At 55.9% G+C, this 24,747-nt stretch overlaps 1 protein-coding gene across 1 annotated transcript; it reads left to right on the top strand.

Moving 5' to 3' along the window:
* The first annotated feature begins 1,645 nt into the window (after window positions 1-1,645).
* Window positions 1,646-18,745, top strand: KCNG1 (potassium voltage-gated channel modifier subfamily G member 1). The gene is made up of 3 exons (XM_043884243.1): window positions 1,646-1,901; window positions 13,185-13,984; window positions 17,255-18,745. The coding sequence occupies exons 2-3, from the start codon at window positions 13,211-13,213 to the stop codon at window positions 18,023-18,025; spliced, it is 1,545 nt and encodes a 514-aa protein (XP_043740178.1). The 5' UTR covers window positions 1,646-1,901; window positions 13,185-13,210; the 3' UTR covers window positions 18,026-18,745.
* Window positions 18,746-24,747: the final 6,002 nt, after the last annotated feature.

Here is a 24,747-nt window from a genome sequence, read left to right as displayed (position 1 = left end):
TCACAGTGCATTCTAGGGACCACCTGAGCACTAGAGCCCCCAAATTCAGGTGGATTTCCTTTCCTATGTCCCCCAACCCCTCTCTGATGTCCCTGCTATTCCTCAAACACGTCTCCTCGCTCCAACTTCAGGGCCGTGGCCTTCACCATTCCATCTACAGAGAAAGCCCTCTTATCAGATCTTCCGAAGATGGGCACCTTCTCCTTGTCCAGGGTTCCGAGTCACCTCCCCTGAGGTCCAGCTGAAGCAGTCTCTCCCCTTACTCTGTACCCCCACCAGACTGCTCTGGCTTCCTCCCTGCCTTTCTCTGAGGCTCCAATCCTGCGCCTCCGGTGGCCTTCCTAGTCCTGCCTCTCTCCCAGCAGAACATGACTTCTTGGGGGCAATTTCTTGTCGTGGTCATCTCAACAGTATCAGCGAACAAACATCTGCCTAATAAGCAACACTCTAACCCTACTCCCAGGCTTCCCTGGTGGCTCAGTGGTAAAGAATCCGCCTGCCAATGCAGGAGGCGCATGTTCGATCCCTGGGTCGGGAAGATTCCCTGGAGAAGGAAATGGCAACCCACTCCAGTATTCTTCCTGGAGAACCCCATGGAGAGAGGAGCTTGGCAGGCTACAGTCCATGGGGTCGCAAAGAGTAGGACACGACTGAGCGACTCAACGAACAACAACAAACTCTATTCCCAGAAAGAGGGGGCGCTTCCCATCCTTGAGGAGGAGGAGGCCACAGGCTGTTCCCAGGGCAGGTTCTTCACGACCTTGCTTGGTTCTCTGATGGTGGAAAAGGGCGTAGAGACTGGAAGGAAAAGAGGTGGGGGGTGAAAAAGGGGTGGGGGGCGCTGTCCCGAGGCCAGCAATCCTGAAACGCCGGCTGCGCGGTGGAGCCCCCCTCTCCGGCAGAACCCTCCAACCCAACCCCCCGGGCAAAAGCGCGACTCCTACCCATTCCGAGGCGAGGCGTCGCTCTCAGCCGGCTCGGGACCCCAGGGCCCAGTCCGAGTGCCCCGCGTCGGCGGGGGTGCGGGCAGCGGGGCCGCGCGGACTCTGGGGCGGTGGCGCACGGGGACTTGGAGGGAAAGGCACCTGGCGTGGCACGGGCCGCCCTAGGAAGTCGACGGCGCCCGGCGCCTGCGGTCCTGCCCCGCGGCCGCACGAGGCGCCCAGGGGCAGCGGCTCACCCGGACCTCCCCGGAAAAACACAAGACCCGGCCTGCGCGGCACGCGCCCCGGGACAGCGGAGCGGGGGCACTTCACGTGGCACGTTGGAGCCCCGGGCAGCGCGCGAGAGGTCCGCGACCTGCGGGGCCGGGGAAGCACGTGACCCCGCCAGGCCTGCGCGCCGCGGGGCGCTTGCAGCCCGAGGGCAGCTGAGCACGGGGACCCCGAGGGCGGGCGTGCGGGGGTCGCGGGCGAGAGCGCGGGGGAAGGCGGAGAGGGCGGCGGCGGGACGCTCGGCGCGGGCGGCCGGGCGGAGGTTCGGAGGGAGGCCGGCGCCGCGCGGCTCACCCGAGAGCCGAGGCCCGGCGCTGGGCCGCCCGGACACCCCCGGCGGGCGCCGCGTGCCCCCCGCGCACCCCGCCGCCGCCCGCGCTCCCCGCCCCGCGCCCCGCCCTCCGGCCCGCCTCCCGCCCCGCTCCCTCCCTCCCTCGGCGGCGGCCGCGCGGCGCTCCCGGCGCACTCGGAGCCCGGCGGGGACCGGGAGGCACAGGCGGGTGGCCCTCGATCCGGGTGCTGGAGCCGAGCGGGGCCCCGGGGCCGAAGTTGGCCGGCCGCTCCGGGAGGCGGCGCGGGCGGCTTCCAGCCCCTGGTCGCGTCCTCGCCGGGACCCGCCGGCCGCCGGGGGACGCGAGCCGCGGCCCGGCCAACTCCGCGGCGGGGACGCCGTGCCGAGAACTTGAGGTGGGACCCTGGCGCGCTGCAGCCCCGCCGGGCGCCGCCGGGCGGGCGGACTCGGGCCCCGGCGAGGGGAGCCGCACGTAGCTGTGGCCCCTACGGGGACCGGGAAAGCCGCCGAGGGGGGCGGTCTGGGGCGACAGGGGACCCGGGAGCAGCTGCGCGCGGCCGTCACCGTGCGGGTCCGGCTTCTGCGCTCCCCTGGGGTCCCCTGGCGCGCGAAGTGACAGGGCGGGGGCCGCATCCCAGCTGTGGCCGAGGTTTCTCGCCGTCTCGCAGGAGGATCCAGGGAGGAGGGTGGGGAGAGGTGGATGGGCGGGGGGCGTCCGTCTGTCACCCGCTCATTCACTCCATCCTTAGGCAGAGTGGAGCCTGGCGTCAGTGGGGTTTATTGAGTCGTTCATTAGGGCCACAAGCTTTTATTGAGAACCCACTGCGTGCCAGGCGCTGGGGACTCTTGAGACAACTCTGTTCCTTGGAGGGGAAGGTGGCCTCCTCACCCTCGGGGGTCTCCCTGCCCAGAAGGGGCTCAGCCTGGATGGAATCTTTGGGTGAGGAGGGAAAGGAGGGAAGCTCCTTCATTCATTCACAGGCTGGTTGGGAGACGGGTTGAGCGCCTACTATGTGCATCTCACCATGCCGAATCTCAGCTGTTCATGATCTCACTAACAGTTATTGAGGCGCTGTGCTGGGGAGAGAACTGGGCGGGAGAGGGGTAGGGTGGGGGCAGGATAAGAAGGAGCCGGCTTGCAGCTTGGAGAGAGCGCCCCTCGCCCCCTGTCCAGGCAGGTCACTGGACAGGTTGCAGAATGGCCTTTCCTTGGTTCCTCTACTGCATTCATTCTCAACGGGAGGGGGAGGCTGGAATAGGTTGTTGGATAAGAAGAAAAGATGTATAAAAAGCTCCTTAGGGGGAGGGTTTTAATGGGGAGGAGGATTGAGAAAAGCCCATCTAACCATGTTGATGAAGGCAGGCTCCCCCGATGGGGTGTACTACGGAAGTTGTCCATTCAGCAGGCGTTTCCTGAAGCACTTGCTGTCCATATGCACATCCAGGGTGCCAGGCATCAGAGTCAGCAAGGTGAACGAGGCAGTCACAGAGACCCCCTTTGCTGACCCCTGAAGATAAACGCAGGGGAGGTGAGAGAAGGGAGCCAGAACCGCTCTGATTCATCGCGTGTGTTAAGGAGGGTGGCTTCTTCTGACTCCATGAATCTGAGCCGAGGTTTATTCACTAGGGTGTGTTTGATACCCACACACATGGCAGCACATTCAGCGTCGCTCCGGGGAGCCCCACCCGCTCACGTTTCCAAGGCAGGTTTGGCACTGCTGGCGACCCGGCCCCAGAGCCGAGCCAGGGCGCATGCCGGCTTTCTTGGGTGGACTTCTCAGGAGCTGTCAGACCTGAGCTTGACCTTGTGTCCTCTGTCCTGGAGCTCTGCAGAGGCACCCGCCAAGCAGGGAGGGAGGGAAGGCACGTCTGAAAGGCAGGCGATGATGGCTCCTGGGACTGCCTTCATCCGTCATTCCCTAAGAGCCCATTCCAGTGGAAGGATGTCTGTCATGGGACACACTCAAACCCACAGGGGCCGTGAGTGTGCAACCTTGATCCCTGTCCCAAGCCTTGAGGGCCAGGCCAGGGGAGCCCTGGACTCTGTCGGGGGCAGATCTGGGAGTCAGGCTCCCATCCCGCCGCCACTTTGAATTCCCTGCAGCCCACACAGCTGGGCCGTGGCCAGAGGTGAGAACGATGCCCCAGAGATCAGAAGGGCACAGGGACGCAGGTCTGAGAGACTCCAGCCAGGACTGAGGAGTCGACCCCCGGGGCCCCTCAAAGGCCTCTTGATCCGGCCGGCTTTTCTCCATGTCCCCTTTCCAAATATGTGAGGCAGAGTCAACATTTCCAGTGGTCGGAGACAGAGGGTCTGGAAATCCACCCTTGGTTGGGTCACTAAACCCAAAGATGGAGCCCCATGGTTGGAAAATGGCAGCTGGAAAAGCCACTGTGAAAGAGAGTTGATACAAAGGGGGAGGCAAGGAAGGCTAGCTGCCAACACTCAGTCCCTCCTGGCCATTTTTGTTCCCTAGCAGACAGTATCTGACTGACAGAATCCACGCATGGAGTCACGGTGGTCCAGGTAGGACCCGAATGACGGCCTCACAGGGCACACCGTCCCTCCTTCCCGGCTCCGTCCCACCGCAGCTGACCGCAGACACGTGGCCTCAGCACTTACTGAGGAACAAGAAGCGAAGGATTGTTTAAGTCGGTGTCCCTGCCTGCTGCCCCAAGGCTCCCACTGCCCCCTGTGCTCCCGAATCAGAGGCTGCCAGGGGACAAACAGAAAGGAACCCCCTGGCTCCCGCCCCAAAGCCCCTCGTGGTAGAAGGCAAGCATGCAGGTGCTTTTATTTTGCCAGAGGAACACTGCAGGGAGGTTCCAGAGGCCGCCTCTGTCTGGGGGTGGGTAAGAGGGTCTTGGATGTTCCCCCTTAGGGGGCAGGTGGGGTGGAGGAGAGAGCCCAGCTCCCACAAGATCCCCCCACCCCGATGACTGAGGCCCCAGCTCACTGGAAACAGGGCCGGGGGCCAGGCTCCTTGGACCGTAGTCAGGGTGGATAGGAGAGCGTCAGGGAAGATGGATTTCCCACGCGGGCACAGCATCTCACAGGGATCCGGTGTGCCAGGGCCTGGGCCAGCCTAACGGCTGGATCCGTTTTGATTAACGGTCTAATTGAGGATTAATGCGGCATGATCCGCCTCTGAGTCAGCCCAGCCAGGAACCCTGACCATGACAGATGAAGCTCCCCCGGCAGGGGAAGGACTGCAGGGAGAGACCGCTGGAGTCCCCCTCGAAACCCGCTCGGCATTAAGGGATGACGTGGGTTGGCAAGTGTGGGGAGGACAGAAGGAAACCAAAGCCTGAGGAGCTCGGGGGAAAAATGCTTTTTTGTTTTTTTCAAAAAAGTTGCACTGCGCCTGGTTCATTTCTTACTGCCACGTTACTAACAGTGTAGTGGCTTAAAGGAGTACAAGCTTGTTATCTTACGGTTTGGGGGGCTCAAAAGTCCAGATGGATCTAGTGGGCTGACACCAAGGGGGCAGCAAGGCCATGTTCCCGCGCGGAGAGCCCCTTCCTTTGCCTCTCCTAGCTTCTGGGGGCTCCCTGCGTCCTTGGCTCCTGGCTTTACGACGTTCCAGCCTCAGCGTCTGCCATCACGTCTCTTTCTCTGACTCTGATCCCCTTGAGTGACAGCTGCTCAGTCGTGCCTGACTCTTTGCAGCCCCATGGACTTGCCTCCCTGTGATAAGGGCTCTTGGGGTGACACTGGGCCCCAGTCGATCCAGGGCCGTCTCCCCATCTCCAGATCCTCAGTTTAATCCCAGTCACATCCTCCCTTTCACCACGTAAGGTTACACTCCCAGGTTCCATCCAGGGCTTGGGGTGCGGACCTCTTCGGGAGGCCACCCTTCTGCCGACCACAGGCCTGTGTCTCGGCAGTCTCTGTTGACTGCCGGGGAAGTGGAGGCCCAGCAGAGTGAGGGACTCGATTTCAGCCAGGCGAGGCCAGCGGGCACTGAGGTCCCACCCACCGGAAGGCGTCGTCGGCTTCACACTGCTCCTCTGAGCAAAGAAATGCTGGGGGAGGAGCGGGCAGGTGAGGTGCAAGGCATGCTGCCCAGAAGCCGTTCTAGCAAACAGGGGGCCCTTCGAACGTGCCAGGCATGGCTCCAGGCACTTAGGAGGCAAGTGTGATGACACCCCAGTTTACAGCTAAGGACACGGGCACGGAGAGGTGAAGTTATTTGCAGGAGGCCACACAGCTGGTGAACGGTGGGCCCGGCATCGTGGTCCAGAGGCCATACCCTGAGCCCTGCTTGGTACCTGCTACCCCACAGGAGAGTTCTTCTGCCCAGAGGCTGAAATGGCAACCCAGAACTCAATGAAACCAGTTTTGTTGATTCCTTACTCTGCTCTTGTGCAAATTCCCGGTAGAAACAAGGATGTTTCCCCAGCTATGGGCTTCTCCCCATCCCCAAAGACTCTTCAAAAGCTTGTGCCTAGAAAATAGAGGCAAGAGACCCAGTCGCTGGCTTGCTGCTGGCGCTGGACACCCTTCCGCCACCAGGAACCAGCGATGCAGGGAGACAGTAGAATGCAGGGTCAAAGAGGTTTGCTCAGAGTCCCACACACCGAGTTGGAGCCTGGCTTCACCACTTGCCACCAGAGTCATGACTTTTCACCGTTCAAAGCCTCAGTTTCCTCATCTGTAAAATGGGGGTGAAACCTCCATTCACCAGATCCTCTTAACAGCCTGGTGAGGTTGGCACTCTTGTTCCTGCTCTGTGGGGGAAACAGGCCCGGAAGAGGGCCGGTGATTTGGTGGATATAGATGGCTGTATCAGGCCGAAAGGTAAACAGCAGAAGCAGCAGCAATAGCCAGACAAGCCTGACGGAGATCTTCCTCCCACCCTGCTCCCCTCTCCGGAGCCCTACCCCCGCCCCCGGGCCCTGCACCCCACCCCAGTCACACGCTGGCCACAGCGCAGCCTCCAGCTGGGGGTGCTGCCCGTCAGAACCCCTCTGGTTTCAGTGAACATCTCTCTTTGGAAATGTACACTCAGCCCTCTGTCACAGCTTCTGAACGTCATCTTTCTCCCAGGAGGAAAAGAAGCTGCCTGGGGAGAATCCACAGATTTGTGGGCTCATGAAGGGGCATTTGATCAAGGCAGCCCCAGAGCAGAAAGATTTTCTCACAAACCAGAGGGTCTCCACTTCTCCAGCAAGGCTCCCCTCACGTGGGACCCACAGAGCCTTCCAGAACCCCAAGGAGATTGGGAAGTCAGGCAGAGGGCTCCCAGCCAACGCCCAGAGCACCTGGAAGGCCTGCCGGCTTTCCTGGCCCCTGCCTTTCCTCTCTCTCAAGCATCAGCAGGCTCTCAGGGAGCCTTCAGAAATGCCGGTTCCTGCCCCCCTCCTTAAGGATTCTGATGAGAGGGTCTTGGGAGGGACCTGGGGGTCTGTATCTGAACTGAGTCCAGGGAGATGCAAAACCCAGTTTTTGTGCTCTTCTTTTTCACTAACCTGGATTAAAACCCAGGGTTGTGCTAACCACACTCTTTAATTCATATCGCTCTGCATCACCAGGCTGTCTTAGTCACTGTTCCCTTCGTTCCAATCCCCAAGCTTATTCCCTCCCCCTGCCCTCCCAGGCACCCTCCCTGTGGTTGACAGAGATCCTTACACGTGCTTGAGTCTTTGTAAGATATGTACTGTTGTGTGTGTGCTCATTAACATAAACAGCAAAGTGCTATAAACTTCTGTTGTTGTTTTTTTCACTTGGGACCATGTTTTTAAGATCTAAATGTGTTGCTAAACCTGCATCTAGTCCATTGCTTCCAGGTCCTGTGCAATCTACAGGCTTTGCCATCTGGATCACTTGTTCTTCTCCCCCACCCCCGGAAGGGACACTGGGAGACCCCTAGCACCAAAGCAACACAAGATGTGTTATTGTGTCTTGTTTCTTGCTAATATCTGAGTCCCCAGAAGCGGATCCTGAGTCAAGGACTGGAGTGTAAACAATATATCACAGACAATGTCTGTCATAAGCCCTGTGGGTCCAAGTCTGAGGGATATACCCAAGAGTGGGATTCCCGGGTCATAAAACACCAGCATCCTTCATTCTCCTTGGTACCCCTCAGGCTTTCCCAGTGGCTATATTACTGCATTCCCTCCCGCAACAGGCGCTGGGGGTCAGACAATGCTGGGGTCCAGTCCTGCCTAATCAGGTCAAGAAAGGAGTCACCCTTGTCTGGAAGAGGGGAGAGTGACAGATCCCCCTCATAGTTAGTAATAACACTAGCAGGCCCACTGAGGGTCCCCTGCAGGTCAGGCTTTGGGCCAAGCACCTGTCATCTGTGTCCTCTGCTTTAGTCCTGACCATAACTCTGGGAGGTCAGAGCAACAAATATCCCCATTTTACAGATAAAGAAACTGCGTCTCAGAGGCAGGACATGACTTGTTCAAAGTCACGGGAGACCCTGAACCCAGGTCTCCTGACTTCAGAGCTAGTGGGCTGTTCTGCTTCCCCACCTTGAGGTCGTCAGCAAATCGCCGCCCCTCCCCCCACCCCCAAGCTGGAATCTAACCAGCTTTTTCTCAACACTGGCTGTATTTGTTTCCAATTGTTACTGTGATACATCACCACAAGCTGAGTGGATTAAAACAACACAAACTTACTGCCTCACATTCTGCAGAACAGAGGTCTGCAGTGGGTGTTGCAGGGCTAAAATAAAGGCATGGAAAGGCTGTGTTCCTTTCTGGAGAGCCCAGAGGAGAGTCTGTTCTTCGTCTCAGCTTCTAGACACTGCCCGCTTTCCTTGGCTCGTGGCCCCTTCCATCGTCAAAGCCAGCACTGGCCAGTCGGGTCTTTCTCACAGCGCTTCATCACTCTGATGCACCCTCCTGCCTTTCTCTTCCATCTTTTAAGGACTCTGGTGGTTGCATGGGGCCCCCAGAGAGTCCAGTAAAATCTTCCCACCTCAAAGGAAGCTGGTTAGAACCTTATTTCTATCTGTAACCTTGATTCCTGCTTTCCAGAGAAGCTAAGATAGTCACCACTTCCAGGAGTCAGAATAAGCACACAGACAGCTCTTGGCCAGGGCTGGGTAGGGGTGGGGGAGTGTCTAGCTGCACTGACACTCACGGCTGGGGTGGTGTGCAGCTTCAGCAAGGGGGTGGGTGCTGGGCGCTGAGCACAGGGGATACCAGCCCGCAGGCTTTGCTATGTCCCTGCTCGCCGGGCCCTCCTGCCCTGTCCAGCCCAGCCGGGTCAGAGCTCCCCGTCCCCCTCCCCAGTGATCATCAGCTCGGCCCTGGTGCTCTGATACCACCCATCACCCATCTGGGAGCCCCATCCCTGTCCCCTGTCTCTCTCTGACTGGCCCACAATTTCTCCATCCATCATCCTGCAGCCGGGAAAAGCTGCCTCCAACTTGGGCCGCCTAGCGCCACCTGTCGGTCCCCTGGGTGAATGGCACCCCTGGGATCACCCTGCATCCTCGTCCTTCCCCTTCACCACACGCCCGTCCCACAGCAAGAGTTCCCTCGGCTCTCTCTCTCCAAAGCCCACCCCAAATCCTTCCGACTCTCCAGACCCCTCCACTGGTCCAAACCTCGGTGGTCTCCCCAGCCCAGCCCGGGACATCTCCCGAGGATGGCCCACCCATGAAGAACAAACCCCAACACGTCTGTCACCGGCTGACCCCACACACACTCGTCTTCTCCCACCTCCCCCTCGCTCACTCCGCCTGGCCTCTTGGCCTTTACTTTGGTGTCTGACCATCCAGTCCCATCCCCAGGTCAGGAGCAAGCTCTTCTAATTCCACCCGAGACACTTCTCCCCAGGTCCTCCCAGGGCTGGCTCTGCCCCAGGGTCCCCTCCCCTGAGAAGCCCTCCTGGGTCCCTCCAGCTAACGTTGACCCCCACCCACCCCGGTCATTTCCCATCGGTCACCTAGTTCTGTTTCCATCACAACACTCATTACATCCTGAAATGATCTGTGTGTTTATTTAGAGAGTAGAACGTCACCTCTGTAAGGACAGGACTGGGTCTGTCTTGCCCTCTGCTGTGCCTCCAGGCCTGGCCCAGTCCTACACGTGGTAGTGTCGGATGAATGAATGAATGGCAGCTCCTTCAGGACTCCTTCTCATTCCCACCATTGGAGCCCCTTTCTTAAACAACTTCCCCTTCCTAAGTAGACATATAGACCCTAAGAGGCAAAATCACTAGATCCCACCATGCTCACAGACCTAACAGTAGGGAAAAAAAAATTTTTTTTTTTTTTTAAAGATCAGCTTTTTCGTGAGGATATCAGACTGGGTGAAAAGTAGCTTTCTTTTCCAGAAGCAGAACTTTGGAGCCTGTTTGATCTATGAACCTTACCAGAGACTCTAGCAGGCAGAACTGTTACCTGCAACCCCATCAGGCTGGACAACCCCAAGACCAAAAGCTCAGGGCAAGTGTGCCCCTCCCTTGTTTAGCAAATTCAGCATCTGAGCCTCCCCCGGGTCCTCTGGCCCTCCGTGTACAAGCAGCCTGCATGAAGCATCTTTTTCTCTCCTCTCCACACTTGTCTCTGAGGCAGGACAACTTTCCATGCAGGAGGCTGAGGCTTTGACTCACAGCTGATACAGATCACGAGAGAAAAAATGAGGAATTGCTAATTGGGGGAGCTTCTTTCTGCTGGAGGTAAAGCGAGGAGGGTTGAAAGAAAAAATTCTGCAAGAAAAGAGGTGGTTACAGACGTGGGGTTTCACAAGCGCTCTCCAGAGCTTACAGGATGAGAGGAAGGTTCCCGTGCCTCCATCACTATGCTTGCCAAACGGAATGTCGTTTTCCCTCTTGTCTTTGGTGGCAAAGATAAAGCAGCATAGCTGAAAAGCTGTGGCACTAAAAGCCATCTTCCTCCTCCAAGGGATTCTGGCAGGCTCTGCCTGAGGAGACGAGTTCCAATTTTAGGTGAAGTTAAAAACACGCTTAACGCTTTAAAGTCAAATCATGTTTTTTCAAACACAGGTGTACCCTAGTTTTCCAAAACTTGAGCTGAGAAACGATAGTTTGCCCCAAAGATAAATGCATGGAGTGATGATTTGCATTTGTGAAAGAATTTTTGTTAGGAAGGTGCCCCTCTCAGATGCGGAAACCTCCATGGCTCCTGTTAAACACTGCTTCACATCCACGCGGGGCTGTGTATATATGTGTGCACCTGCGTGTGTTTCCCCTGAACATGCCCATAGCATGGATGGCCACTCAGGTATCAGAAACGGGTCTCCATTTGGAATTGATAGACTTGGCTGGTACCATGTGCATCCATGGGTGATTGACCTGGGGCAGGGGGGAGTGATGGAGAATTTTAAAAGCAAAGTATTAGAACTTCCCTGGTGATCCAGTGGTTTAGACACTGCACTCCCAATGTGGGGAGTCCAGGTTCCATCCCTGGTCGGGGAACTAGATCCCCCATGCCACAAATAAGACCCGGTGCAGTCCAAGTAAAAAGAAAAACTATAACAGCCAAGTATGATAGACTCATACTACACTACTCTTCCCCGGATCAGCTAAATTCTGGAGAGCTCTGTTGCTGTCATCTAGGGGTGTCAAATTCAAGTGCCCACAGTGACCAGGAAGGAAACATACATAAGGGAAGTAAAGTGGGTGTCAGGAAGACAACAGGGAGAGGTGGGGATGATGGTGGATCGTAGCATGCCCGCCCTGCCTAAAGGGGGCAGGCATTTCTCAGCTGGAATCTGGAGCAAAGGTTGCAGATAATCTGATTTCCCCCCCAAAACAAACATATATGATTTTTTTTTTATTGTAGTGGTTTTTGCCATACATCGACATGAATCAGCCAATGTCTCCATTTTTCAAAATCTTCTCCAAGTCAGGCAAAATATCTGTGAACCAAATGCAGCCCATGAGCTGTGACTGCATAAGCAATCTGATTCTAATGGCACAAACCCTTAGCTTTGTAGGACGGGGGAGGAAGAAGTCTGTATAAGCTGAGATTTCTACCTTGGTTTCCCGGAAGTGCCCTCATCGGGTTGGCCTCACCAACAGGAAATGTACTTATTTGTTGAGCATTTCTTGGAGCATTTATGTTGCTGAGTACAGAGATTCAGAAATGAGTAGAGCACATTCTTCCCCCAGGGAGCAAGCAGTCTACGGAAGGAGCCAGGATTGCACACAGATCATTCTGAAACGGGTGGCAAGCGTGGCAAAAATAAACGGGGGTGAGTGGGGATGACACTTGATTTAGCTGGAAGAGCCAAGGAGGACGTCCTGGAGGAGTGAGCGAGCCTGTCCAATTCAGTCCTGGGGCCTCAAGATGACGTTTGCTGACCCATGAGCAAAACATGTCACTGTCATGACAACTGTACATTTTTTGGACATTCCCTCTGATTTATGGCAAGTGATATGTTTTCCACGCCTGGAACGAATACAGGCGGTCCCTTTGAATTTAATACTTGAAATAATAGTAAACAGTGGGAGTTCCCTGGTTGCCTAGTGGTTAGGCACACTTTCATTGCCATGGCCCGGGTTCGATCCCTGGTCAGGAAACTGAGATCCCACAAGCCACACGGCGCAACCAAAAAATAAAATAAAACAGAATAATAATAAAGTAATAAAAAGAATAGTAGACAGCAAGTATTGAGTACCTACCATGTCCCACATACTGTGTTCAGTGGTCTTGGGTACATAATTCACTGAATCTTCTCAGTAATCCTATAAGGTAGATCGTATGGTTATACCCATTTTACAGATGGGGACATTCAACATCAAAGTTGAAAATGTGCTCAGGCTCCAAATCTACGCTCATAACCACCACAGCAGAGCCTCTCCTCCTCGAATTATGGACATGGGGGGCAGGATAATTCTCTGTTGTGGGGTCTGACCATAGGACTTTTAGTAGCATCCTTGCTCGATGCCAGTAGCATCCCCTAGTCACAACAATCAAAAATGCCTCCAGACATTGCCATCTGTCCCCCGGTGACAAAATCAGCCCTGGTTGAGAACCACTGGCCCACACTAAACTACCTTTCCAAGCTAAATAAATATCCCCCAAAGTCAGACAAACTTAGAGCATTAAGTAAGTCACAGTACCGATGTAGGCTGTCAGCTCCGTGGGGTTGGGGGCCACATCTGATTACGCGTGGCTGTGAACTCCCAGTGCTTGAAGCCTCTGGCTTACGTAGCACTCAGGGCATTTCTATGGTGTAAATGATATGGATACGGGGAATGGTGAAGTTTAGGAGATGCTGAACCATAGAGTGGCTCTTCTGACTCTTGAGTATCTTCCCTCAAGCTGCTGTAACAGAGTATCTAGACCAGGGGGCTTAAATAACAGACATGGGTTGCTCTCCATCTGGGGGTCTGGGAGTCTGAGGTCAGGTCGGGTTCTGAGGAGGGCTGTTTTCCTAACTTGCAGCTTGGGTGCCTTCTCACCAGGCCCTCACTCGGTGGAGAGAGAGGAGGCCCTGGTGTCTCTTCCTCTCCTTATCAGGGCACTAATCTCACCCTGGGGGCTCCACCCTCCTGACCTCATCTAAGCCTGATGACCTCCTGAAGACCCCAGGTCTTAACACCATCCAGTTGGAGGTTAGGGCCTCCCCCTATGAATCAGGGGGAACACAATGCGGTCCATATCGGCAAATAGCTGCAGGATCCGCATTGTCCCCGGAGACTTGGGAGTCACTGAGGCTCTTTCCTCCCTTCTCCCCCACCCCGCCCCCAGGCTGGAGAGGGATGTGAAAGCTCAAAATGACCCTCCTACCGGGAGACAATTCTGATTACGACTATAGCGCCCTGAGCTGCACGTCGGAAGCGTCCTTCCATCCGGCCTTCTTTCCCCAAGGCCAGTCCCTCAAGGGTGTCTTCTACCGCCGGGCCCAGCGGCTGCGGCCGCAGGACGAGCCCCGGCAGGGCGGCCAGCCCGAGGACCGCAGGCGGCGGATCATCATCAACGTGGGTGGCATCAAGTACTCGCTGCCCTGGACCACGCTGGAGGAGTTCCCGCTGACGCGGCTGGGCCAGCTCAAGGCCTGCACCAACTTCGACGACATCCTCAACGTGTGCGATGACTACGACGTCAGCTGCAACGAGTTCTTCTTCGACCGCAACCCGGGCGCCTTCGGCACCATCCTGACCTTCCTACGCGCGGGCAAGCTGCGGCTGCTGCGGGAGATGTGCGCCCTGTCCTTCCAGGAGGAGCTGCTCTACTGGGGCATCGCCGAGGACCACCTGGACGGCTGCTGCAAGCGCCGCTACCTGCAGAAGATCCAGGAGTTCGCCGAGACGGTGGAGCGGGAGGACGAGGACGACGCGCTGGACAGTGAGGACCCCGGCAGCGAGGGCCCGGCTGAGGAAGAGGGCCGCCTGGGCCGCTGCATGCGGCGGCTGCGTGATATGGTGGAGAGGCCGCACTCGGGGCTGCCCGGCAAGGTGTTCGCCTGCCTGTCGGTGCTGTTTGTCACGGTCACCGCTGTCAACCTCTCCATCAGCACCCTGCCCAGCCTGAGGGAGGAGGAGGAGCAGGTAAGGGCCCCGCCCCTGCCCTGGGGGAGGGTGGGGCTGCTGCCGCAGGCACCGCTCCCCGCCCGGAAGGGCACGTCCTTCTCTGCCTGCCCTGTGCCTCCTCCAGGAAGCCTTCCCTGACCGCACTGGCTCAGTAGCATCCCACTCCATCGTTGTGTTTACGTGTGTTTACAAAAGTGTCTACCTATGTGTTGTCCTCCTCCACATGCAGACCTGAGCTCCACAGCCAGTTCAGGTCCGCCTGTGCCCCCTGCCCACAGCAACACTGCCCTGCATGGGAGAGGCGCTCAGCCACTCTGTTGAATGAATGGATGGATGGATGATGACGCGATGTATGATGTGCCTGGCCCCAAGCTGAGCATGTGACATGCACCACCAAAATTTGTTTCATCAGCTTGCATTCTTTCTCAGCCTTCCCAATTCCCTTACATGAAAAGATCCCAGAAAGCTCTTTGGGGTCCTGAATATGATGTTCATTGATAGATGTGTGTGCGCAGGCAACCTCAAATAGTGAGCATTGCTTTCTGTTAAAGAAGGGAGTTCCCATACGTGTTTACTCCAGGGCATGATGGGGTGCGTGCCCAGTTCTCAGGGATACCACTTACTTACCTGCGGCTAATGGGAGCCAAGGGCTGGGCTGCGACTCTGCCTGTCTCTTATCTCCCCAGCGAATCTTCCAGCATCCCGGTATGGGAGGTGTTCCCACACCACTTAACAGCTGAGAACACTGTTGTCGGGGAAAAGCTGCTCACCCAGATGTGGGTCTAACTGAGTCTGAAGTCTGGGTTCTTATCATGGAAGTATGGGTCCCACGTGGCAGCCTGGGCCCTCATGTAGCCCCTCAGCTCAGCCTCCGTCTGTATGAGACCCATCTCTGGGACCCTCTCCCCACACGTAGGGGTTCCAGAGTCAAGGCTCAAGACAGACTGAAAAGTTCAGACAGGTGCAACTTGTGTAGGCACTGGAGAAATAGGTATGGCAGTATGAACTGAACATAAATATTATGCCAGCCAGCATTTATTGAGCACTGGCTGTGTACATGTATGTGCTAAGGGTTTTATGTGAACCCTCTGATTTAACATTAAAACCACTCACCACGTGAGGGTTTTTCCATACACACGTGTTGTGGGGAAAGTAGCAATAGTGTTACATTTGTAACTCTCAGGGAGTTTCTGACACTTCTTTTTGAATACACTGAGTTTTAAAAACCAGCATTAGGAAAATACTCAATCAGTAAAATGAACTCTCAATTAGTAAAGTGAACATTTGAGATGCATGAGGGGTAGTGATGAACCAGGCAGGGTTAGAGCCAGGCGGCCTGAATTTGAATCCCACCTCGTACACTCAGGCTGTGCTTCTGTAGACAAGTCACTCGGCCTCTCTGTGCCTCCGTTTCCTGACATGTCTAAGAGGTTGTGAACAGGCCCACCTCACAGCACTGGGAGGGTTCAGTGAGTGAGAAGCGATTGGAACAGCGCCTGGCATTGCACATTCAGGAATCACTATGAGAATTATACGCCCCTCCCAAAAAAGGGCAAGTGCGTGTCACTGGAGACCTGTCTGGAAGCACCCACACTTAGTGTTGATTTCTTCTTGGCCCCAACACCCGCAATGCTGATTTTATCAGGAAAATACTAATAAAGCCACAATTTTATCCAACTTCTGATACCTGCTTTAAAAAAAAAAAAAAAGATACCCAGCCTTTTTCACGACTCAGTGAAAAGGTTGTTCTTCAGTTTCATTTGGGGGACCAGTGGGGTTCACTGTCTCACCCGAGCAGGCATTTGAGTGCCTCCTGTATTCAAGCTCCATGGGGCAGTCGGGGTGACCACAGTGAGTCTCCAGCTTCAGGACGCATCAAGCCTCGGTCACAGCCCCGTGACCGTAAGTATGGGGCACAAGCCAAGAGGGCTCTTGTGAGAGGCCCACCAGCCGTGCTGGAGATATGTGGATGGACGCACTCCAGGAAGGCTTCCCAGAGGAGCGGGCTTCCTGTCCCAGAAGTCTGAGACCTCCAAGCCTCACCAAGTATCAGTTCATCTCTCCAGCTTCTCACATATTCCCAGAGAAAGAGCGAGTCTGATAGAACCCGGCTGTGCCCCAGAACCGACAAGATGCCCCAGGTAGAACCATTTATGCCTTCCCCTCTGCCAAGCCCCTTTGAGGTTGAGGTCTAAACTGGGGACGGTCCACCACGCTGCAGATCAGAGCAGGAACCTGACAGCCTGCGTGGCAAACGCACATATGTGTCTGAATGAGATGTGGAGCGCTTTCTCTGTAGCAAATTGTCACAACATTTAAAACCCAGTAGAGTCCATGTAAAACTCCAAGTTTCCAGCCTCTCTTTAAAAAAATGGATGAGGCAGCGTCAAGACTGAGTTGGCCTGGGGCAGCCCTCGGGGGTGCTGAGCAGGATGGCCAGGCTCCCCAGCGGGCCTGCACCCAACCTGGGCCACCTCCCCTGGTTCCCCTTGGTCTGCCTGGCCTTCTCTTGGCACGCTGTCTAGAGACAGGCCAATGCTCTGCCATCCATCCCAGTAACAGATCATCCTGGTAACCGATCACCTGCCCTGGCCCTGGGGCCTGAGAGTGAGCAATACACAAACCGTCCTGGCCTGTAGGCCTACAGTCTTCCGGGGCAGGGTGGGCAGGTGAGCGGGGCTGAGACAGACTGTAAAAATGGTAAGTAAGTAACTTACAAAACATATTTTGGAGGCGGGCATGGCAACCCACTCCAGTCTTCTTGCCTGGAGAATCCCACGGACAGGGGAGCCTGGCGGGCTACAGTCATTAGGGTTGCAAAGAATTGGACACGACTGAAGTGGCTGAGCACGCATACACCCTTGGTGGAACTCATATTGCAATATGTAAATGTGCCAGATCAGCTCACTATGCCTTGTATATGTCAGTTACATCTCAATAAAAGTAAATTTTCAGAAGAAAGAAGTCGGGAGCTCCTTTGGGGATGTGATGAGTTTGAGACACCTATCAGACCCCCCAGGAGACAGCTCCTCTGGAGTCTGGAGTTCAACGGGGAGGTCTGGGCTGCAGAGAGATTAGGGATAGTCAGGGTTGAGAAGGTGCTTCAAGCTCCAGGTTTGCATGGGATTGCCCAGGCAGTGGGCATAACCGGAGAGAGGGGACCCAGGGACAAGATTGCACCCAGACCACCTTGGCCCAGGTAGCGCCCCCCCCAGGACGGAGCCCCGCGCTCCTCGCTGGTGGGACCGCTGACCTCCCCCCCACCCCCACCCCCGCTCTCTCTTCCAGGGCCGGTGCTCCCAGACGTGCCGCAACATCTTCATCGTGGAGTCGGTGTGCGTGGGCTGGTTCTCCCTCGAGTTCCTCCTGCGGCTCATCCAGGCGCCCAGCAAGTTCGCCTTCCTGCGGAGCCCGCTGACGCTGATCGACATGGTGGCCATCCTGCCCTACTACGTCACCCTGCTGGTGGACGGCGCCTCCGCGGGCCGCCGCAAGCCCGGCGCGGGCAACAGCTACCTGGACAAGGTGGGGCTGGCGCTGCGGGTCCTGCGGGCGCTGCGCATCCTCTACGTCATGCGCCTCGCGCGCCACTCGCTGGGGCTGCAGACGCTGGGGCTCACTGCCCGCCGCTGCACCCGCGAATTCGGGCTCCTGCTGCTCTTCCTCTGCGTGGCCATCGCGCTCTTCGCCCCGCTCCTCTACGTCATCGAGAACGAGATGGCCGACAGCCCCGAGTTCACCAGCATCCCTGCCTGCTACTGGTGGGCCGTCATCACCATGACGACCGTGGGCTATGGCGACATGGTACCCAGGAGCACGCCCGGCCAGGTGGTGGCGCTCAGCAGCATCCTCAGCGGCATCCTCCTCATGGCCTTCCCCGTGACCTCCATCTTCCACACCTTCTCCCGCTCCTACCTGGAGCTCAAGCAGGAGCAGGAGAGGGTGATGTTCCGCAGGACCCAGTTTCTCATCAAGACCAAGTCGCAGCTGAGCAGCATGTCCCACGACAGTGACATCTTGTTTGGAAGTGCTTCCTCGGACACCAGAGACAATAACTGAGCCCAGACGACGCACCTCGCCACCGCCACCGCCAGGCCGCGCCCCCCGCCCCCAGCCCTGCCCGCCCTCTGAGGCTTGACGCTATCGCCATCGCTGCAGAAGCCTCCAAAGGCACGTGCTGCTTCTGAGCGCGGCCCTGGCCTGGGACGGACTGAGCCACGCCCCAGGGAAGACGGCCCCACCCCGGCAGGGGGTCCCTGGTCCCCCACGTCCAGAAGCCAAGCCCAGCACACGGCCCTGATGGTCCCTTCCACCCAGGCCCGCAGCCTGTTCCCCAGTGAGGAGATGGCTTGTTCTTTCCACCATGTAAATAACATGCCCAGCAAAGACTCGCTTTGTGGGGCTGCCTAGGGGACAATACAAGCAGCAGCTACAAGTCTGCCTTGAGTGTGGATCGCGTGCAATTAAAGAAAACCGGTGAAAAAGAGAAGAAAGCCTTCCCTGGGGCTCTGTGAAGAGAGGAAATGGCACTTTCCAGTAAGCCAGCCAGTGTGGTACCAGAATTATTGGGTTAGTCTTTTTCCTTGGGTCCTTCATACCCAGTGAGGCCCCGTGAGGTTGGGGGAAAGAGACAGGGTAGACCCCTTTGGGAAATTGCTGGTAAATACCACATCCCCTCGCTCTTCTCTCTCTCCGCTTCTTCCCCTCTCCGAGGCCCTCCTCCCCACCTTTTTCTTCTCTCCCATCTCCTCTTCTGCACATTAAAGTCTGTTTCTCAAACTTTTCCCCTGAGGCACCCCCAATAGCGAAGTGGACATCGAGTCAGCCCTGCTGACTACGAAGGTGGAGTCACTTCATTTTACCTTTAAAAATTAGTGTGGGTTTTTTGTTCTATGCCACAGTGATCTTAACTTGGCGGGGAGGGGGAATGCTTCAACTGTTTACCTAAATCTAAACGTAAACCTAGATTGCATTAGATTGATGCTTTGGAAAAATGGACCTCAGTTTTCTGGGTCACCTTAGGGCACAGTCTGAAGCCCCCAAGGGTCTCTCTGGGCCCCTCAGAGACCCGCAGAGCACCCACCTGACCGGAACACCTCACGACCTCATGTAGTGTGGAAGATGCGGGGTAGGGCCTGGGCCCCAGGCCAGCCCACCAGACCTACTGTGCTCTCAGGGTTCAGAGGCCTTTGGTGCCAGTCTGGGGAGGGGCTTCCCATCCAGGTGGTGGGCACGTGCCTCCTCCACCCTCAGAGATGCTGCAGCAGCATTGCTGTCTTCACCCCCTCCCCTGGGCCTGCTGCAGAACGCAAGCTCTAAGATAAAGCTGAGACTTCCCTGGCAGTCCAGTGGTTAAGAACCTGCGCTTCCCGCGCGAGGGACACCGTGTTCGATCCCTGGCCACGGATCTAAGATCCCACGCGCCACACAACACAGCCAAAAAATAAAAAAGTAAACAAAGCAACTCTGGCCCCATCACCATCCCGCCTCAACCCGCAGAGGTGTCCATCATGCTGAGAATGACGCCCGAATGCCTGGCATTGCCTGGGCCCGCCCGCCTCTCCAGCCCCGTCTCTCCCATCTGCCTCTCACTCACTCCGCTCAGTCACAGCGGCCTCCAAGCTGCAGTGTAGAGGCACCCAGCCCCTGCCCACCGCGGGCCTTCACACATCAGTCCTCTGCGGGGAGCAGCCTTCCTGGGCACCCTGAGCGGCTGGCTCCGTCCCACCGCCGCCCTGACCCTCGCTGTAGAGGGTCCGCCCGGCAGCCCCGCGCCGCTGTCTCCCCCACCCAGTCTATCCTCACGCCCGCTGATGGGCCCTGGAACCGCTCCTTCACTTCTCTGCTCCTCCCTTAGGGTCTGTCCCCCGCCCAAGGAGCCCCGTGCGCACTTGGCAGGGACTCAGCCACGGCTCCCAGCGACTCCCAGCACCTAACGCAGGCCCGGCACGCTGCCGGGACTCAGAGTGAAAGAGCAAGCGGAACCAGCAAGGCCGCGGAGAGCAGAAAGGCGGTTGCTGTTAACGGTGGACACTGGGGCTTCTGGGCGCCTCTCGCTCTCCCCATCCCCGGGTCTCTCTCGCCCTCTCTGTCTCTCTCGTTCCCCAGTGGGGAGGTTGGACGAGGGCTCCCTCTGCGCAGTAGACATGCGGGGATGCGGGCTGGAAATATCACACCAGTCACGAGAGCCTCGTTAAAGGCTCCCCTGACACCTGCTCCCAGTGACTCACGCCTGAAAAGTAAGTTTTCCGACTAATTAGCTCTACCGTCCCCAGCCCAGTGGGCGTCACAGCGATCGGGCACTGCCGTCACAGTAATAATACCTTAGATTTATGGAATGACCTTTCTCCCCACTCCGAAGTGGCTAAGAGACATGGGAGACAGCTGAAAATGCTAAACAGACAGAAATGGGACACGCAAAGAGATTTAAGACAGAGCCTTTAAAAACTCCAGGGAGAAGCAGGTAAATGGCAGAAACCATCGCAATATTATAAAGCAGTTATCCTCCAATTAAAAATAAATCAATTTAAATTAAAAAAAAAAACTCCGGTGAGGGGAAATGGCGGGGTCTGGGGGAGCCTTGACCGGGCCTCGCTATGGGGAGAGCTATGCCTCCACCGCTCCAGGGACAGAAGAGGAGCCGGGGTCACTGAGGGTCCAAGTTTCTGGCATCTTCTTGCCCAGATTCTGGTCTGTGCTGGTGGCCAAGGTGGAGACCCAAACATGGGCACCTCTCAAGACCTCCCTTGAGGGACAAAGGAGCCCAAGATACTGACCTTCACACCCAAAGTGGGGCTTAAGGATCCTTGGTCCAAATTAAGAATCCCAAGGCCTCAGGACAGCTAAGTAGCCACTTCTAAAACCATCATCAACTTGATCATCATGGCTTTTCCACTCTTTTTTTTAGCAATATGAAATCTGATGCACAAGCCCAGCTATAAATCAGATTAAATGAAAGCCATTCTAATTGAAGTAGGGGCCCAATTCTTGCCCTGACTGTAATGGGGGCCTTCCTTTTGACCCACTTACAGGCAACTAACTCCATACAGCCGGGGATGGCAAGTGACAGTCACTGCTCTGGGGGAAATGGCAAAGCAGAACTTTCCCCAATTTGTCTTAGTTTTTTAGGACTCATGGACATGCCCCCATCTCCAGCTGAGCTTGGCGCTGCCCTAAGACTCACAGTGGGCATTGGGGAAGGTTGATTTCACGACACAGATTCTTAGGCCCACGTGTGAGCAGGGCTGGGACCTCCCACCCTGGGCACAGAATTTAGGGGAGCAAAAAAAAAAAAACTTGGTCATCAAGATAAATCATATTTGTATGCAGTAACTTTTAAATCAAGATTAATGTTCTACAAACTCACAGTGACCAACACAAAGATAGGATCTGCCTTTGCACTTGCGTAATTGGACCCACACGCCTCGCCTCCTGCCTGGACCCCAGAATGTCCTGCAGCACAGTTCCAGCCACCCAAGCCCATCTCCCAAGAAGCGCAGGCGGAAGCCCGTAGCCCCTGGCTCCGCAGCTGCTGGGCATGGGCCCCTTCCCCTTGGAGGGGATCAGAATGGCCCCTGATCCCCCCTCCCTACCAGAGTGAACATTCCAGAACCAGGCCCCTGTCCTCACGGGGCGTGCACAGCGATGGGGAGAGGGAGAGAAACAGTGAAATGAGAACTGAAAAAAATGGTTGCTGATGGTGAGCACAGGATGACCCGGCAGACAGTGACCGGGGCCAGAGGACAGGCGGAGAGTGGGCCCCGAAGACAGTCGGGGAGGGACTCTCAGAGGAGGTGACTCACAATGAGGACCTGGGGAGTGGGCGGGGCAGCCCTCCCAGCAGGCCGGACAGTCAGCGCAAAGCCCAGAGGTGGGAGGCCCCGGGCATGTCACCAGCTGTTAAGGGAGCCTGTGGGCCTGGAAACACGGCCCCCCTGGGAGCAGCCTTCCTCCCAGGGAGGAGACCCAGGTCTGCACAGCGGACACTCTGAACAAACATTTCCAGAGACCTCACTCGGAGCCCGGCCCTCTCAGAGCAGCTGGGGACAAAACAGACAAGCAAACCACAGAACTGGACTCAGTCCCTGCCACAGAGGGGCTGCTGGATCCATGGGGAAAGACACGTGAGAAAAGACTTCTGCACAGACGGGACGATCCGGGTGCAGGTGCCCAGGGCTGTACAAACGTGGAGAAATGCTAGCTGGGAATTCCCTGGCCTTCCAGTGAGCAAGGCTCAGATTTCACTGCTGGGGCCTGGAATCACGCCCTGGTTGGGGAACTAAGATCCTGTAAGCTGCTTGATATGGCCAAAAAAAAAGGCATCAACTAAAGGAAGCATGGTGTACATTCAGATTTGCATTTGTTATTAATAAAATGGCCTTACGTATATTTTCCTTCAGGAAAAAAAAGACAGTATTCCGCCTAAAAAAAAAGACAGTGTTCTCCTGTCTCCCCACCCAGTCCTGTTAACGTACGTGGGGATGCGCCCACTGAGCCTGCCTCATGGGGCCGGCCCCCGGCCTCTCTCACGTGCATTGCTGCCTGAGCCTCCTCCTCGCTTTCTCCGCTCGCCTGCCTCCCCTCCCATATGCTTTCAGCACAGCAGCAGAGGGGCCCTGTCGGAATGCAAGTCAGATCACACTCACCCGCTGCTCAGAGTGTCCCCCCAACCAGATGACGTCCCATCCCACTCAGTCAAAGCCAGAGTCTCTCAGCCCCACCTGCCGGAGCTGGTCTGCCTGGTCTTCTCCTTATCTCTGCTTTTACACCAACCTCTTTACTCAACGAACAGGCCAAACATGGCCCAACCTCAAGGCCTTTGCACTTGCTGCTTCCTCTGCCTGGACGGCTCTCCCCTAAGGTACATCCACGTGCCCCCTCTCTCCTCATTAGGGTCTCTGCTCAGGCGTCACTTAAACAGAGAGGCCTTATCTGACCTCCTGCTGCCAGCCTGCACAGAAGACCACACTCCCAGCATGCCCCAGGGTACTGATATTCCGATGCTTGGACACCCAGGGCCTGGCAGGCCCTGGAGGGGCTGCTCCTCCCAGGATGGCCAGTTCCTAGAGACGGGGAACCACACACTTGCAAGTGTGCTTTTCAAATACAAAGCAGCCAACCTGGATGCCATCCCCTCAACCACCTCTTTCCGCCTCCCTTCTCGGGGTCTCACACACCAGGCCGCTCTCCACCCGTCCTGATCACCCCAGCGCCAGATCAGACCACCAAGGTCAGCCCCATGACCAGAGCTCACTGAAACTGTTCAGACCAGCCCATCCTAAGCCTGCTCACCCTGCCTCGCCCACTCCTTCCCTCTAAAACCACAGCAAAGCTCTTGCCCACAGTTTCCCCTCCCCCTGCCTCTGACCAGACCTGGTTCTTCCCTACGTGGCCCCCCGCAGTGGGGGACATACCCTTCTTTGGGGAGCGATGTGTATAATAAACTCTCTTTTCAATGGCAATTGTCTCCTGACCTGTTGGCCTCACCATACCTGAATAGAAATAAAATGTATACTTTAGAACACCTAGCCTCTTAACCGGCTTCATCCTCCTCAAAGAGCCTAGTTATCATCCAATACCTTATCTATTTATCGCTCATGGGCTTTCTCTCTCCACTAGATGGTCAGCTCTATGAGGGCTAGGACCTGCATAATAGTATCAACAGTCTTTGATAGCACCTGGCACATAGTAGGTGCTCAATAAATATTTGCTGACTAAACGAATCTGTGAATCCCTCACTCTATACAGAGGCCTACAAAATACACACACACATCAACCATATTTGTCCATACATACGGTGGCATGAGTCCCATTATAATCTAATCCTGTTTACTGGCCCCACAACTAAGCAAATAACCCACCACCACCCCCGGGTCACCCGATGATTTCTGCCTGGAAATCACCTCCACCTGGGAATGTGGTCCTCCACCAACATCTGTGTATTATGACAAGATACTGTGGGAGTTGGTCTGAAAACATAAAATAGAGCCCACAATATTCTTTCATTTTCTTTTCTGAAAAGAACATACCACTTACCCAAATGACCAGAAAATATACAAATAAATAAATTTGTTGTAATAAATGTAAAGCCACCAACTAGCCTTGCCTTTAAAAATGCAGGGGAACACCTAATAGGATTACATCCCAGGTCTGAATTATTGGGTAGCTGTTGGCACTCTACCATGTTCATTATTCTATATACATGAGACCCCAAAAAGAAGTCCTCAGAATCATTCTCTAAATGATACAGCCATTTAATAAGGACAAGCCCAAGGAGGTGGGTACGTGACCCGATTTAACAGAACCACTGCTAAATAGAAGCTGTTTTTCCATAAAGATGATTAAATGGGAAGTGTCTCATTTTAGAAGCTCAGGGGGGTTGAAATAGGCATAAAATTTACTCAGCAGTGAGAGCTAACCAAGGTTTCTGGGGACAGTTGTGGGGAAGGAGAGGCACTGGCAGAAGAGAAGCAATACCTTATTCTGTTGCCTTCAGATATTCAGTCTTACCCACCCACGGCTGCTGGGCTGGGCCTTGCTTTCAGAGGAGAATAAACTGGAAGGCCCAGCTGAAAGTACATCCCCAAACACCAAGATTTATGGTATCTGGCAAAGTCTTGGGGTGGAGTCTTAACCACTGGCCCGCCAGGGAAGTTCCAAAAATGCCCTTCTAAGTTACTGCTACTTAGATGAATCAACCATCCCAGTCTGCTTAGAACTCAGGCTTCCCCGGGATGCCGCATTTAACATTTGGTGCTATAGGCTTCCCAGGTGGCACTCGC

This window comes from Cervus elaphus, chromosome 23 (assembly GCF_910594005.1).
Source record: "Cervus elaphus chromosome 23, mCerEla1.1, whole genome shotgun sequence".
NCBI classification, from domain to species: Eukaryota; Metazoa; Chordata; class Mammalia; order Artiodactyla; family Cervidae; genus Cervus; species Cervus elaphus.
This window is presented reverse-complemented; position numbering and strand designations above follow the sequence as displayed.

Bases quoted from the DNA above. Each gene is read 5' to 3' on its own strand.
- KCNG1 (XM_043884243.1), top strand. From the start codon at position 13,211: ATGACCCTCCTACCGGGAGACAATTCTGATTACGACTATAGCGCCCTG. The intron at 13,985-17,254 runs GTAAGGGCCCCG...TCTCTCTTCCAG, and splicing joins TGAGGGAGGAGGAGGAGCAG to GGCCGGTGCTCCCAGACGTG.